Source organism: Brienomyrus brachyistius, chromosome 5, assembly GCF_023856365.1.
Source record: "Brienomyrus brachyistius isolate T26 chromosome 5, BBRACH_0.4, whole genome shotgun sequence".
Taxonomy (NCBI): Eukaryota; Metazoa; Chordata; class Actinopteri; order Osteoglossiformes; family Mormyridae; genus Brienomyrus; species Brienomyrus brachyistius.
Window position 1 is genome coordinate 11146111 of NC_064537.1, and position 14692 is coordinate 11160802.

At 43.8% G+C, this 14692-nt stretch overlaps 1 protein-coding gene across 6 annotated transcripts; it reads left to right on the forward strand.

Annotated features, from left to right (window-relative positions):
* Positions 1–219: 219 nt before the first annotated feature.
* LOC125742571 (uncharacterized) lies at positions 220–14372 on the forward strand. 6 transcript variants are annotated; one of them, XM_049014678.1, is made up of 6 exons: positions 8622–8789; positions 9636–11637; positions 12170–12275; positions 12875–13198; positions 13386–13513; positions 13726–14372. In XM_049014678.1, the coding sequence occupies exons 2-6, from the start codon at positions 11623–11625 to the stop codon at positions 13810–13812; spliced, it is 660 nt and encodes a 219-aa protein (XP_048870635.1). In that variant the 5' UTR covers positions 8622–8789; positions 9636–11622; the 3' UTR covers positions 13813–14372. The 6 variants fall into 6 exon arrangements, with proteins under 6 accessions (XP_048870636.1, XP_048870638.1, XP_048870633.1 ...); XM_049014679.1 differs by lacking the exons at positions 8622–8789; positions 9636–11637; positions 12170–12275 and adding exons at positions 220–250; positions 732–815; XM_049014681.1 differs by lacking the exons at positions 8622–8789; positions 9636–11637; positions 12170–12275 and adding exons at positions 360–439; positions 732–815.
* The last annotated feature ends 320 nt before the right edge of the window (positions 14373–14692 follow it).

Genomic DNA, 14692 nt, shown 5'->3' on the forward strand with positions numbered 1-14692 from the left:
CCGGTGGGCTGGGCTAGTTCTCGCTTGGTGTCTTTTCAGAATCTGCCCCATTTTCACAGGTTTCAAAAAAGAATGGAACAGAAATATTGGCATTGGCCTGTATCCACTTTTGTCTCTGTAAAGGCTCCCCGGTCTGTGTCCGTAAGTGAGTTTGTTCTTGCTCACTGTTTTACTGCTGCTATTTTAAGGATCGTGCAAAGAGTCCACTAACAACTGAACTTCACTGTCCGCCTCATGATCTCTTTGCCATGTGAGTGACATCATTTCCAATTCTTTCGACCTTTACTATTTGAATTGCACATACTCCCCGCCCCATTAACTTTTTATTTCTTTATCACTTAACCTGCTTTGCACCATGTCTGCTGTCTTTGCACTTTGTCTTGAGTTATTCAACTATGTGGCTCGACCTAAATTCATCATTTCTCTTACAAGAATGCAGGTAAGTCAGGGGCCTGTTAGTTAGTCTCTCTATAGCTAGACCCAAGTTTCTTTACTACTGTATGCTAAGTAATATGCCACTGGGGTAAATAAACTGCATCTTTATACTTTTAGAATCCACTATCTTTATAATAGACTATTATATACCAGTATCCACTACTAGTTAAGCGGTTGTGAAACTCGCCACCTCAGTGCCCTAAGATTTTGAAGTACTGTGAGACTTGAACGCATACATTTCCGCCTTTTGATGCGGCACTTGCATTTCCTCCTTTTGACGCTGCACCCTCATGAAGCTGTAGCAGAGATGGAGCGCAGACTGTGGAAGTTGGTGTGCCTTCTTCTCATAGGTGTCCTTCGCTGCACCCAGGCCCCTGGAGGTGAGAATGGCTGCTCACCACCCTGGTGAGGTTGGAAAATGTGTCACTATGCTGAAGGTTGAATGATAACAGTACTTTCATAAATATGTGGGAGAGTATTCAGTACTGGCATTATCTCTTTCAAAATCTCATATCTTGTACAGACATTTGATTAATTTTGATGTTTGTTTACTCTGGACTCCCTTGTTGCACAATTAAGCACGGCAAGGAAACTGATTTAGGTGTTTTCTCCTTGACTGAAGACCACGGGTCACTTTTTCCTAGTTGAGAACCATAACATCAGTAGCCTCATACTCAGCAGAAAATTGCCGGAGAGAGTAATAACCAATAATGATTCTATTCTGCATTTTTTATTCTATCTTGCAGTTACTTTTTTTAAACCACAATGTTTTACCTTTTCTAACCTTCAGAGAACGCCAGGATTGTGACAGCGGAGGAAGGAAAGTCATTTACTGTCAAATGCTCGACGACCCAAGATACCGAATCATTGCATTTGTACCAAAGGATGGAGTCGGAGAAGAAAGTGCTCTATTATTTCAGGAACCCTCCTAAGTGCTCACTTGGAGAGGGGTATGTAGGCAGAGTGAAGATAGAGGCGGAGATGGCAGATGTGTCAATCACTATTACCAACGTAACAGATGATGACTCTGGTCTCTACTGGTGCTCATACAATATTATTCGGGACAACGATGTAAAGAAGTTCACCAGCAATATTACTCTGGTTGTAATAAATGGTAAGTGCTGGCAGATCGTTATTCTTTTCATAGTCAAAGCAAGTAGAGGATATGGGGTCACTTGTACAGAATGGTAGTGGAACACTATTCAAACCGTGCTGCTCAAAGCACCGTTACTAAACCTGGACATGGTGAGACCCTGGAGCAGGTGATGTGTGCCGACAATCTGATGATGTCACTCACACAGCTGACCTGAAGCTGTGTCCACCTCCCAAACCAGTGCTGACTGCCAGCCTGTGGCTCCCCATTGCCATCTGTGCCGGCTCTGTAATCCTGCTGGGTGTCTTCATCCTTCTCTTCTGTCTGGGCCCTAAGGTGAGTGTGCTTTTTGTCATTTTGAGATGTGTGTCTCTGTGTGTTAGTTTGACCAAATGCATGTAGCAACCAATGACTAAATTAGAACTGCATTTAAAAAAAAAAATAAAATAAGATCTGTACAATACTTTTGATCAGTATCATCAAGCCCCATGAAGATGACCCTAGGTCACCATTGTTATTCTGCAGTTGTGTGTTTACATTTGACATATTTGACACCTCTGTTATGACATCACATCTCATTTTCTGTCTCTCCAGATGAAAAAAAGCCTGTGGCAAGAAAATAACGATGCATTATAATGAAATATATGAAGGCATACAACAGCGTGTGTCTCTCACCTGAGACCCTACACTCATGGGGCAGGACGTGCACAAATCCCATCTTTATCATCATAACCTGTAACTCTAAATGTCAAGTAATTGCACCAACAGCTATGGCTGGGTGTTACGGCTGAAAAACAATATCTTGATATTTTAGGTCACCGTACCGTGGCGATCAGATGAAAGACCAAGACATATTTTTGTAATTCACAAAAATGCAGCTTCTCCGAATTCAAAGATATTCTGACATGAATACAGGAGCTGTATTTTAATCATATTCCACCAGCAAAGGCTATGCCACATTAAAAAAATAAATGGCTTAAAGTCAATTCTCAACTAAAAAGGCTCTTACTTTCAGTGTCAGGCACATCAATGCCCAGGACATCTGAGACAATTCAGAAACTGTGGTGGGTTTGTTTGTCGCCGATTACCTTGCAGAGAGATTGGTAGGGTTCAGTTCAGGACTCTGGCTTGGTCATTTCATCACCTAGATGTTCTTGGCTTTGAGTAATTGCTTCTTCCGTCTTGCAGGGTGATAAATGGCATTGTCTTATATAAAAATGACTGGCTGACTGGGTGATGCTTGCTGGGAAGAATCCACATGACGCTAAAGGAGGTTCTGATATTCATCAGAGTTCACCTCACCATGGAGCCGTGTGAGAGGCTCGGTTCCTGCGGCAGGGAACATGCCCCTACCAGGAGCTTACCTGACTTCCTCACACATCTGGTGGAGTCATTGATCAAATTTCTAGTTTGAATTTTATATTTTGTGATATGCAGTATTTTTTCACTGATGAAATACAATTCAAATCTCTCTCATCTATTCAGGTCAGAATGACCTGACTATTGACCAACTATCCATGTGCCTAAAATGTAAACTATTTTTTTCAAGTGTTTCTCAATTAGATTGTTCTGGTAAATGCTTATATTAAAAAAATAACATTGTATAACACATTGCAGTGCTGTTTTGGTCCTCTGTTTCACATGAACCAAAAAAAGTTCAAAATTACAAACTGACGAAAACGTACAAAGACCCGGAATGGACATGGATGAGGAAAAAAACTGATGATTGGAAAATCTGAAATGCAAAAACAAGTATTTCTAATATTTAACTGCTAGGTTGTTGCAAAATTAAATGTATGGAGTCAAATTACATCCACATAGTGCTGCAAACAAATGTGTGTATCGTACCGTAAACAAAAGCAAGCATATATTGCAAACAAAACTTGTCATGACCTGCTCGTCGGCTCCTCATGTGTGCCACGCCCCCTGCTTACCCACGTGTTCTTTCCCGATCGTACCCAGCTGTGTCTGATTATTTTCAATCAGTCCTGTGTATTTCAGTCCGTGTCTTACCTGAGTCCTTTGTCTGTCATTGATGTTACCTGGTGTTTGTACTTCGTTCCCCAATAAATCCCCAGTTCGCCCCGTTTTCCGCCTGCCTGTTCGTTCCTGTTCGCTCGCGCTGCCAAAGCGATCACTCGTTCGGCACGTCGCGTGACAAAACTGATGTGTTCGATTTTTTTTCTTTGCCAAATTGTGATAGTTCATTTTTTCTTGATGTATCACTTTTTTGACACATTTTTCTTTACAGTACATGTGTTGTGCTTTGCAATATTGTTTCCCTTTGAACTGCATTTTTCTTTGCGTTCCACTATCTGTTCGACATGATATGGGTGGGTGGGGCTTTGTGGGGGTGTCTGTCACAACCTGATCCTTACTGATCTGTGCTTCAGATGTCTGCGCCTGCACAGCATTTCTGTACGAAAAATTGCATGAAAATTTTACATCACGATCATTGTGACAAAAATTATCACGGTATTATTGCAATGTCCCTAATATGGGGTGAAAATGTTCAAAAAGTGCTGATACATATACTGAAATCATTTCGCCAACTTTTATACATATTTAAACATTAAAATAATGATAATATAGCCAATTAAAATTATTAACATCATATGATAAACGCCATGTATTCTGATATCATTGTCTCTGGTTTGTTCCTGCCTCTATACTTCAGTCCTGAAACTGTGTACAGTATTGTAATATCTCCCCTTTGAAATCACATTACAAAATAAAATTATGACTTTCTTCTATAAATCTCAGATTTTTTTCCTCAGTGTGGCCCTAATACTGAATCATAGGAAAATCCATACAGATAAAGGAAATAAACAGTTTTCGTGTTCAAGAATATGAAATGCAAAATTACATTCTTAATAGCACATTGGCACAAATTTCCAGCTACATTTCAACACTGACAACGTGCAATATTTTACAAGAATAGATAACAGTGAAAGATTCAGTTTACATTATTGACAAGCTGTTAAGTTAGACAGACAAACCACAACATTTTCCAAAGTTCCCACATCGTGCATTGAGCTAAAAGTGAACTTACCCTGCATTCGCTATAAAGTAGAGAGTGGTGATCGCAAAGGTGACTTGAAAGACTAAACGCGTTTCCCCCTTTGCAGATATTTTCTTTCTGCATGTCCTGCAAACAGTGTGGCCGTCTTCAGTCAGTCTAGGACCACACGTCTGACCTAGACCTCTAGATGGCTGAAAATTTTTACGGAGCGCTTTCACTGCCCTCCGCCATGTTTTCAGCACGAAACAGATCCACGTTGCACGCTACACCGGAGACTGTTGCTGTCTTGGCGCGATGATGCACAGTATTTAACGTAATGTAACACTGGCAAGATGACAGATCCCAGTAACAGCTCAGGGAGCATGCTGGGAATATTGTGAATAGCCCCTGTGTCTGTTATTGTACATACTTGTTGTGTTCCTGACTGTCGTGAGTGCCCTTGCCTGTGATTTGCGTGAACCCTGTCTGGTCCTTGCGTGTGTCTAGTTATTGTGTAAACTATCCACCGTGTGTGTACCTTACCGTCCGACATCAGACCTCCCTGCCTTTTCTGATTGTGTGTGTTCTGCCATTATTTGATGCTGGCCTTAGTCCTTTTAAGGTTTTAGTAAAAGGGGGCAGTTCCATAAGAACAACCCTGTCCCCACTGCCACGCTTGTCTCGGTCTGCCACACATTGCAGTAAGGTTTTCAAAGCGCAACAATCGACCATGCTAGCCTTGTCAGCATTTGCATGCTGCCTACTCCCCCCCCCCCCTCCCCTTCGGTAGCTACCACCACACCTTGGAACTTCTCTTAGCTGAGGCGGGGACTGGGGGTGGTGGTCGTTGCTGGCTTCGCCGGTTCCTCCCGGCCGCCAACCCTTCCCTCTACGCAGCCTCGGGGGATCTCCAGCCCCTTCCTGTGGGTCACCCTGGATGGGGAGCATCACACCCAGAGACTCCCAGAGTCAGGCCTCTCTCTCTGGGGGCAGCAGACGCGCAAAGCAGCTTGGGTCCGCAGGCAGAGCCGAGCTGGTAGCGAGTGCTGGGCGGTCATTCGGCTCTGGAGGTGCCCCCCCAAGCCCCTTCCTCCTCTGGGACATTGAGGAGGCCGGTTGTTGATCGCCAGGCTGGTTCTCCCGAGGGGCCTCCTGCTCTTGCAGCCTCTCCATGAGGCGCCGCTTCTGCTCCACAGACTCCCGCAGGTGCTCCAGGAGCTCCTGGTGCTACTCCTGCTAGCCAGGTCTCCCAGCTGTGACACGCTTCCTCACGCTCATGCAGAGTAGCCTCCGCCTGCTGCCTCTGCTGCTCGTGCTCGGAGCTGAGGACACAGCTGGAGTCGCGAGTCCTCGATGGCCAGTGAGTGGCCGCAGTCCGCCGCAATGCCCGCTTTTCTCATTAGCCGCCGTTGCCTCTGGGCTGGCAGGAGTGGCTTTGAGGACGCGCTGCACATGTCCCGGGTTTCTCGGCAGGAGGGGGAGGCACTGCTCACTATCCGCTGTCCTCTGCCCATCCAGTGGTGGTTCTGGTGTGAGCTTCCGGGCAGCAGTGTGCCCAGTGCCCTCTCCTCCCGCAGCACCAGCAGACGAGCTTCTCCCTCTGTGGTATCTTCTCCCCAGAGCTGTCGCCTCTCTCTCTGTTCGCTGCTTCACCGATGCCTCCAGGTCTGCCAGACTGGAACGGATTTGGTCGAAGATGGTGTGCATCATCTGCTCCAGCAGTGCCAGTGGGGCTGCTTCTGGTACCCCACTTCTGACACTATTGTGGTGCTGAGCAGCCTGAAGCATCATCTTGGCACTCAAAGCGCTTTACATTTCATGCCTCACATTCACTCATTTACTTACCCATTCATACAAGGCGCCAACCTGCACATTGGCACAGAAGCACAAGGCACAGAATTGCAAGAAGTTGCTCTTTTAATGTAGTCTTGAAAGGAACCAGACTTAAGCAACAATACAGCGACAACGAATGGTAGAGAACACAAGGAAGTCACACTAAGGGCAGTGAGATGGGTAATTACACCGAGTACGAACACACGTAAAGGTTCATGCGACACAGCACAGCAAGTATCTACAGTAACAATAATTACACACTGGGCTATTTACAAGTGATCGCAAGCATGCCGGAATATTCATATCCCACCAGAGCTACAATATATATTGCAGTGCTCTCTAGAGTCATCAAAAGTTTGGAGTTGCATCTGTTAGGGGTGGAGTGTGTGTCTCACTGTCAATGCATGGGACTTGAAATCCCTGCCAGTTGCATTCATCAGATCTCAAGTATATATCACTGCAGCTGGGAGCTGGATGTCAAGTAGGAGGGGTTTATCACAAAGGGTAGAAGGGGTTTATAACAAAGATAGGGTATCAGATAACGAGCCCCTTATTATAAACTCCTCCCACATTGCCCCTCCCACTCGACATTCAGCTTCTGGTTGCAGCGATTTGCCTATCTCTGATCTTGCTCTTCCACTTCCACCTCATTTGCACATCCACGTAATAATGTGCTTGCAGGGGGATTACATGTAGTTTATACTGGAATTTACCGGGAAACAACAAATGCTATTTTCTGGTTGGTTGCTAATAATGTGCCTGCGGAAGGATTACATGTAACTTATTTTAGAATTTACTCAAAGGCAGCAAATGCTATTTTCTGATTGGCTGGTGGCTATTAATTCTGTGGAACTCAGGGGCAGCTATGAACTTGGCGGAAAACTCTATGCTTGGGCATCGTCCATTAGTTCCATTAGTTGTGACAACTTGGTTACTTCTCACTCTCTTACTTCTCACTGTGAGATATACAAGGTGTGGCGTGTGAGCTGGTTGAAATGCATAGGTCTCAGAGTGCCCTGCCTACTGCAATCATGAGATCGTGCTCGTCCACCTTTTCTGCATGCACTTCGTGTGTGTGTGTGTGCATCCATGTATCAGAGGTGGAGATTTCAGGTCCAGCGAGTACAAATCCAGACCAGGATTTTGTTTCAACCAATCAGTTGAGTACTCTGTGACTCTTTATGCTCAACTGGTTGGTTGAAACAATCCTGGCCTGGATTTATACTGGACCTGAAATCTCCACCTCTGCCATGTACTAACACGCTTGCAGCGGGATCGCATTTAACGTATTTTGGAATTTACCTGGAAACAACAAATTCTATTTTCTGATTGGCTTGTAGGTGGCTATTGCCTCTGTATAATTCCGACAGCTATGAACTCTCCACTCCTTATGCTTCCGCGTCGTCTATTAATTCTTACTTCTCAGCGTGAAAAACACAAGATGTGGTGTGTGAGCATGTGAACCGATTTAAATGCGTGAGTCTCACGGTTAACGCCTTACCTGATATCGTGAGACTGAATTACTGATCATGCCGCGCATTGCTCAACAGCGACATCTGGTGGGGCCTTCTGGTCTTGTGTAGCATGAAACGGGCTCGCATTGAATTAGAAGAATTAGGTGATCAGTGGACATTGCTGACACACCACAGCACACAGTGCTGCATTTAACTCATATGTGACGTCGTGGCATAGCAGGGGGCAGCTAATTCAGCGCCTGGGGAGCAGTGCTTGGGGGCGGTACCTTGCTCAGGGTACCTCAGTGGTGCCTTGCTGGTCGGGGATTCGAACCAGCAATCTTTCAATTACAAGGGCGCTTCCCTTTAAACCATGAAGACACCACTGTCCATGAGTGAGTCGAGGAAATTCTCAGCGCAGTACTCCAGGAGGACGTTGCAGTGAGCTCAAAAGGCGAGAGTGATGGGGCGGCCCTGGGAATATATTAATTATGTCATAAATATCGCCAATCGGCAAAATACAGATCTGTAGGTTACAGGAAAGTGACTCCCAAACAGATGAAATAAAGATTAAAAAAGTGATACCTGTGAACAATAAATATTAAAATTATTATTATTAATAATAATAATAATAAAATAATAATAATAATAAAGAAGCAGAAGAAGAAACTGGTTGTGTTTTTACATGCTAAAGTTGTCAAATATTTTTAGAATCTACCAGTTTGTATCACAGGACAGAGCACACAGGAGATCGGGGACTTTCTTCCGAAACAGGCGAACAGAGTTGGAGGGAGCGATCCGGAGGCGTAAACGGGGCAAACGGGGAAGCAAGAGGTCGGAGAAGCCGAAGAAGTCAAGCCGAGGGGGTTCACCAGATGCGGGGCAGGCGGACACGGGCGGGACCCGGGGAGGAACTGGACCAACATGGGAGAACAGGGCTAAGGCTGCAAGGTAGACAGCGATAAATGCTCAAGTAAGTGCGTAGCGTCGGGGAGTGCGGGATGAATCCTTTTAAAGCCGCCTCTCCAGGTGCAAGCTGGTCCGCCGATTAGGTACTACGCTCCGATCGTCGGGGGATGTGGAGAGTTTGACCCGTGGAATGTGTGGATATACAAAAAGTTTTTTTTTTAGATTTCAAAATCGTTTCAGCCAATTCATTGAATAAAACCGGCTTAGAAGAACAATTCGTTTTCGAATTGGACATCACTATTGGTTCACTTCGTTAGCTGTTTTTGCATAGCGTGACCAGATAATCCATATCAGGGAGGACACTTTGAGCTATTTTGGGTTTTACAAACTACTTTCAAACTGAAAGGCTCCTGTGCTCGGCTGAACAGTTCAGCTCTTCTTGTGCTTTGACTGGTTCGTTTCCTTGATTGAAAGACTCATTCAGCTGTTTCACGTTAACGTTAGTGACACATGCGTGATTATAGGAGACTGACCAATCAGCACACAGCACGAACTAGGTGCTTAAATGAAATCCGGGTTCTTTTAACTGAAATGGTAATTTACAATTCCTGTCCTAGCTCAGACTGTCCTCCCTGACATACATTATCTGGTCATCCTGCAAGTAGTGTTCCTCACTACGGCCATATCACGGTGCAGTTTCGCATAGTGCTTCTCTCTCCGATTGAAAATCGCTCAAAATCAAGCGCTGTCCCACGATGTACTGGACTTGGGTGCTAATAAATCAATCGCGTTAGAACAGATGGTATAGTTCTGACGCTCAAGTGCTCATTGTAGGCACTTTCAGCAGCAGACAGGGGTCGCCATCGGCAAACTGTGATGCTCTGTGTGTTTTGGTACCTTTCTGTTATAGCGCAAATTGTCGAAAAAGTTAATGCTGGCTGCCGTAGCTCTCCTTTCGGAATCGGATCAGACAAGCTGACCTTCGATGTGCATCAGTGAATGGCGAGTGCCCACTCGCTCACCAGTCGGACTCTCCTGGACTGCTTTTGGTTGGTACTGACCACTGCATACCAGGACCACTCCACCAGACCTCCTGGTTTGGAGATGCTCTGCCCCATCTAGCCATCGCAATTTGGCCCTTGTCAAAGTTGCTTATTTTTCCTGCTTACAATACCAGCTTCTAGAATGGATTGTTCACTTGCTTAATAATCATGGTCGTTCACTTTACCTGTCAGGGGTTTTAATGTTATGGCAGTAATGTAATGTTACTTTGCACACATTTACTGTTCCACGCATGTCCATTTTGTCCATTGCTGTGATAGCACTTGTTTGACAAACCGATGTGCACTGGCCTATGCATTGCACCATTTCCTGCTCTAAGCTCTTTGACCAGCAACCTACTCTCTAGTGAGAGTTGGAAACCTTGAGAAATGAACCGCTTCTCAACATATTTGGCTGGAAATGGTGAAATTGGCTGGGGAACAGCAGATCGGCACTGGGGTACGTGCCCCAGTAAAAGGGGTGACACGACATCCATGTAGTAACATATATTCACAGCAATATGGGGAGTGTGCTGAAGAGCCATCTGCTTAGTCCACTGAACCACACCGTGCCCTGGGAAGCAGAACAGACACTGGGAACTATGAGGTACATAAGACTCGAGGAACACACAGAAAGGGATGGGCTGCGACCCCTACTGGCCAAACGGGGAACCTGACCAAATGAAGGGAGCAAGACAAAGTTCGATCCTGACAAATCCAGGTACAGGGAAAAATCTGGATTCAAGTTTTTGTATTCTGCATCTAGCAGAGTAGGGGGCGCTATAGATAGAATATTAACTACACCATTCCGTTTTGTTTTTTTAACGTTGGGGTTGGGGATCACCAACCCCGTCTGGCCAAAAGACAAGGAAAACCACGAGACGATTTGCCTGCATGAGGAGAGGCCCAAAGAAATGAGAAATCCAAAGATTCATTTTACGTCATACCCAACAGAAATCTGACCAATGTAACAACAGAAATACACTAAAATGACAGCTCCTACCACCAAGTCTGATTAACTGGGAGGCTGGGAAATAATCAACTAACACAGCGATGACTTAGTGCTCAAATGTGCACCTGAACTATCATTCGGATTTGCAAGCAAAGGGTCGCGGGTAAAAACCTCAAACAGAGACTGGGGGAAATAATTAATTCATCACTTTCGTCGTAGATGCAAATCGATACACGTCGCTAAGCACAAAACACTGCTGTTCCAGGACACAGGGAATCAGCAGGGAACCGTGTTTACAGCGAAGCGAGAAAGCAAGCCAGATGCAGCGGAGTACCGAAGGTTTTACGAAGATGCGTAATGAGCTACGTTCTTTATAGAAACTCTGTTATTGTGGTAGTTATATGTATTTCACTGTCCAGGGGGAAACAAATCCCCGTAATTTTACTACATGCCTGTGGTGATGTATGGTGGATCAAGTTTGGATCAGGAATAAAACCTGAGGCCGACATTTGGAGGACAAAGGATTAGAATTGAAACGTATTCCATTATTCGCCATTATAGCTTTTAGTCCTTTACACTTACAAGTACAAAAAAAAAAAACGGTCTGACTTGGCAAATACATTGGTGACCAGATAATCTATATCAGGGGGGACACTTTGAGCTATTTCAGGTTTTACAAACTACTTTAAAACTGAAAGGCTCCCGTGCTCGGATAAATAGTTTTAGGTTCTCTTCTGCTTTGACTGGTCTAGTTCCTAGATTGAAAGACTCATCCTGCTGTTTCGCATTAACTGAAATGGACGTCTACAAACCCCGCGCTACCTCAGATTGTCCCCCCCCGACATAGATTACCTGGTAACAGGAACTTGAGACGAACACTGACTTCGCTTTGAAGCCATGACTAAATGAAACATCCAAATGTAGGTAAAAAATGTTCACAAGAGGAAGCTTTACTACATGTCACCCACCAGAGGGAGCTGCGCATTACATTAACAAGTGGCTTTGATTTTTTTTAAGCTTGGCACACAGTTTCAAGTACCAAGTGTAATTGTATAAACGACATAATTATAATCTTAACATAATACATAATATGTCTCTATTCTAATATATATTAGTATAATACACAATTGTTAAGAATACACTGTGTGTGTGTGTGTGTGTGTGTGTATATGTATATATATATATATATATATATATATATATATATATATATATATAATTACACACACACACACACACACTATGTTTTAACTGACTCATGATACCTATACATATTAGTAAATCAGGCAGGTAATGAAGTGAAATGAAATTTATACTTAATTATTATACTGGCGTACTAATATACACCAAGGTCTGCTACTAGTTAAGGAGTTTGAAACTGGCCATCTCAACACACTATGTGTTTTTCGAACATTGTGGGTACTGTGGGCGTACATTTCCTCCTGTTCAAAGTGCAAGTACTGGAGGCTGCGCTCGCATAACACAGCTGCAGAGATGGAGCACAGTCTGGGGGGCCTCGTCCTCGTCATCACATTTCTTGGCATCCGAGCCACTCGAGGTGAGAACGGCTTCTCGTGAGATCGGAAAATCTGACATTTGTATAGAAGGTTGAATAATGAGGGATATGTAAGTCGTAGCAAATTTCCTCAAAAAATATGTGGGAAAAAGTCTATAAAAATATTAGTATACAGAATTACATACATACTCAGGATAAAAGTATTTAGTATTGCCATTATCTGCTTCTTAAGATATTAGAGAACTAAACTTTCTTCAGATAAAACCCAATTTTGTCTGTCCTTCACCAGGTACAACCCCATGTTTTGTGTGGTACAGAAATGGAAATTCTGAGTGCAGATCCTTAAATTTTAACTTGCTTAATTGCACCATAAATCAACCTCAAGACATCTGAATCCAGCATTTAGGTGCTGCTAGTCCTGGTGCTCCTGCCTATAGAGATCTTCCAGATGCAATGAATTCAATAAAGTGTTAGTCTCATTCGTGCAGCCTATATTCCAGTGTCACTGTAAAATAACAATGAAAGCCATAATGTCAGAATTGTTGGAGACGGTGCTGAGTATAAATATATACAATAATTAGTAATTCTGCATTGTAGCTCCTTTTTTTAAACCACAATGTTTTACCTTTTCTAACCTTCAGAGAACGCCAGGATTGTGACAGCGGAGGAAGGAAAGTCATTTACTGTCAAATGCTCGACGACCCAAGATACCGAATCATTGCATTTGTACCAAAGGATGGAGTCGGAGAAGAAAGTGCTCTATTATTTCAGGAGCCCCCCTAAGTGCTCACCTACAGAGGGGTATGTAGGCAGAGTGAAGACAGAGGACGAGATGGCAGATGTCTCAATCACTATTACCAACGTAACAGATGATGACTCTGGTCTCTACTGGTGCTCATACAATATTATTCGGGACAACGATGTAAAGAAGTTCACCAGCAAAATTACTCTGGTTGTAGTCAATGGTAAGTGCTGACAGATCGTTATTCTTTTCATAGTCAAAGCAAGTAGAGGATATGGGGTCACTTGTACAGAATGGTAGTGGAACACTATTCAAACCGTGCTGCTCAAAGCACCGTTACTAATCCTGGACATGGTGAGACCCTGGAGCAGGTGATGCGTCCTGACAATCTGATGATGTCACTCACACAGCGAACCTGAAGCCGTGTCCACCTCCCGAACCAGTGCTGACTGCCAGCCTGTGGGTCCCCATTGCCATCTGTACCGGCTCTGTATTCCTGCTGGGTGTCTTCATCCTTCTCTTCTGTCTGGGCCCTACGGTGAGTGTGCTTTTTGTCATTTTGGGATGTGTGTCTCTGTGTGTTAGTTTGACCACAAGCATGTGGTAACCAATGATTAAAATTACAGATTTCTAAAAACAATAAATGTGTAAGATCGGTGTAGTATTTTTCAAACCCCATGATGAACCTAGGTCTGTATTGTTAATTCAACTCTGTGTGTGTTCATATTTTCTATTTCACTTTACCCCCAGCTGAAAAAAGCCTGTGGCAAGAAAAAAAACTATAACGGAATATATGAAGACATGCGACACCCGTCCGTCTCTCGCCCGAAGCCTTAAACTCAAGGGAGAGGATGTAGACAAATCATATGACTAATCCCCATTTCATGATTAATCATCTTTATTATCATAAACTTTAACTGTAAATATCAACTAACTGCAGCTACAGCAGTTGTATATATTGTATGCATGCTGATTTAAGGCGGTACGAATCCTTCCATTTCATCAAATCAGATAACATGCTCTGCAATGCACTTGTCATCAGTTCTGTTTAAAGGATGTTTTTTTATACATAGTATCGCACTTGTGCCATTGAAACTCACAGGTCTATATTTTGACCCAGTTTTCGGGGCTTCCTATGGTGTGTCGATCTGGTTTCCTCTGCTGCACAGCACTTTCTGCCTAGCAGCGGTTGCAAAACAGTGTCGTGTTCATCAAAATATATTCACAACAATATAGGAAGTTGGCTTAAGCCTGCTCAGCCCACTGAACACTGAACAATGTCGTGCTTTTTACTTGAATAAGCCACTGTTTTCAATCAAGTGTCACATTTCAAAATTCATAGTATCATAGTTATTTTTATTTAATAAATTTTTAATAAAAAATAGTCGTTTAACTAACTTGCGCTTTCAAGTGCCCTGTTCCTTCTTCCGGGCCATTGGAGTTTTGTTTGCTTTGATCAGGGTACATGGGCTTCTCCTGACTCCTGTCACATAGTTAGCCCTCCCTCTTCATGCAGGTGACCGTTTGTGACACAAATGGATGATTACAACTCCACGTTTACGCTCAGAGCACTCGATTTCAGTCATTGAAACTGTAGACTTCGCAATCGGAATGAAGCTAAAATCTAGCGGTTCAGAGATCATTTTCTTCGTGTCTCAGGTTCTGTTTTGGTTTTGGTGACCTCCGAATGGGTCAGGTTAATCACACAACAGGCAGT

Bases quoted from the DNA above. Each gene is read 5' to 3' on its own strand.
- LOC125742571 (XM_049014677.1), top strand. From the start codon at position 686: ATGCGGCACTTGCATTTCCTCCTTTTGACGCTGCACCCTCATGAAGCT. The intron at 816-12,874 runs GTGAGAATGGCT...TCTAACCTTCAG, and splicing joins CTGCACCCAGGCCCCTGGAG to AGAACGCCAGGATTGTGACA. The intron at 13,514-13,725 runs GTGAGTGTGCTT...CTTTACCCCCAG, and splicing joins TCTTCTGTCTGGGCCCTACG to CTGAAAAAAGCCTGTGGCAA.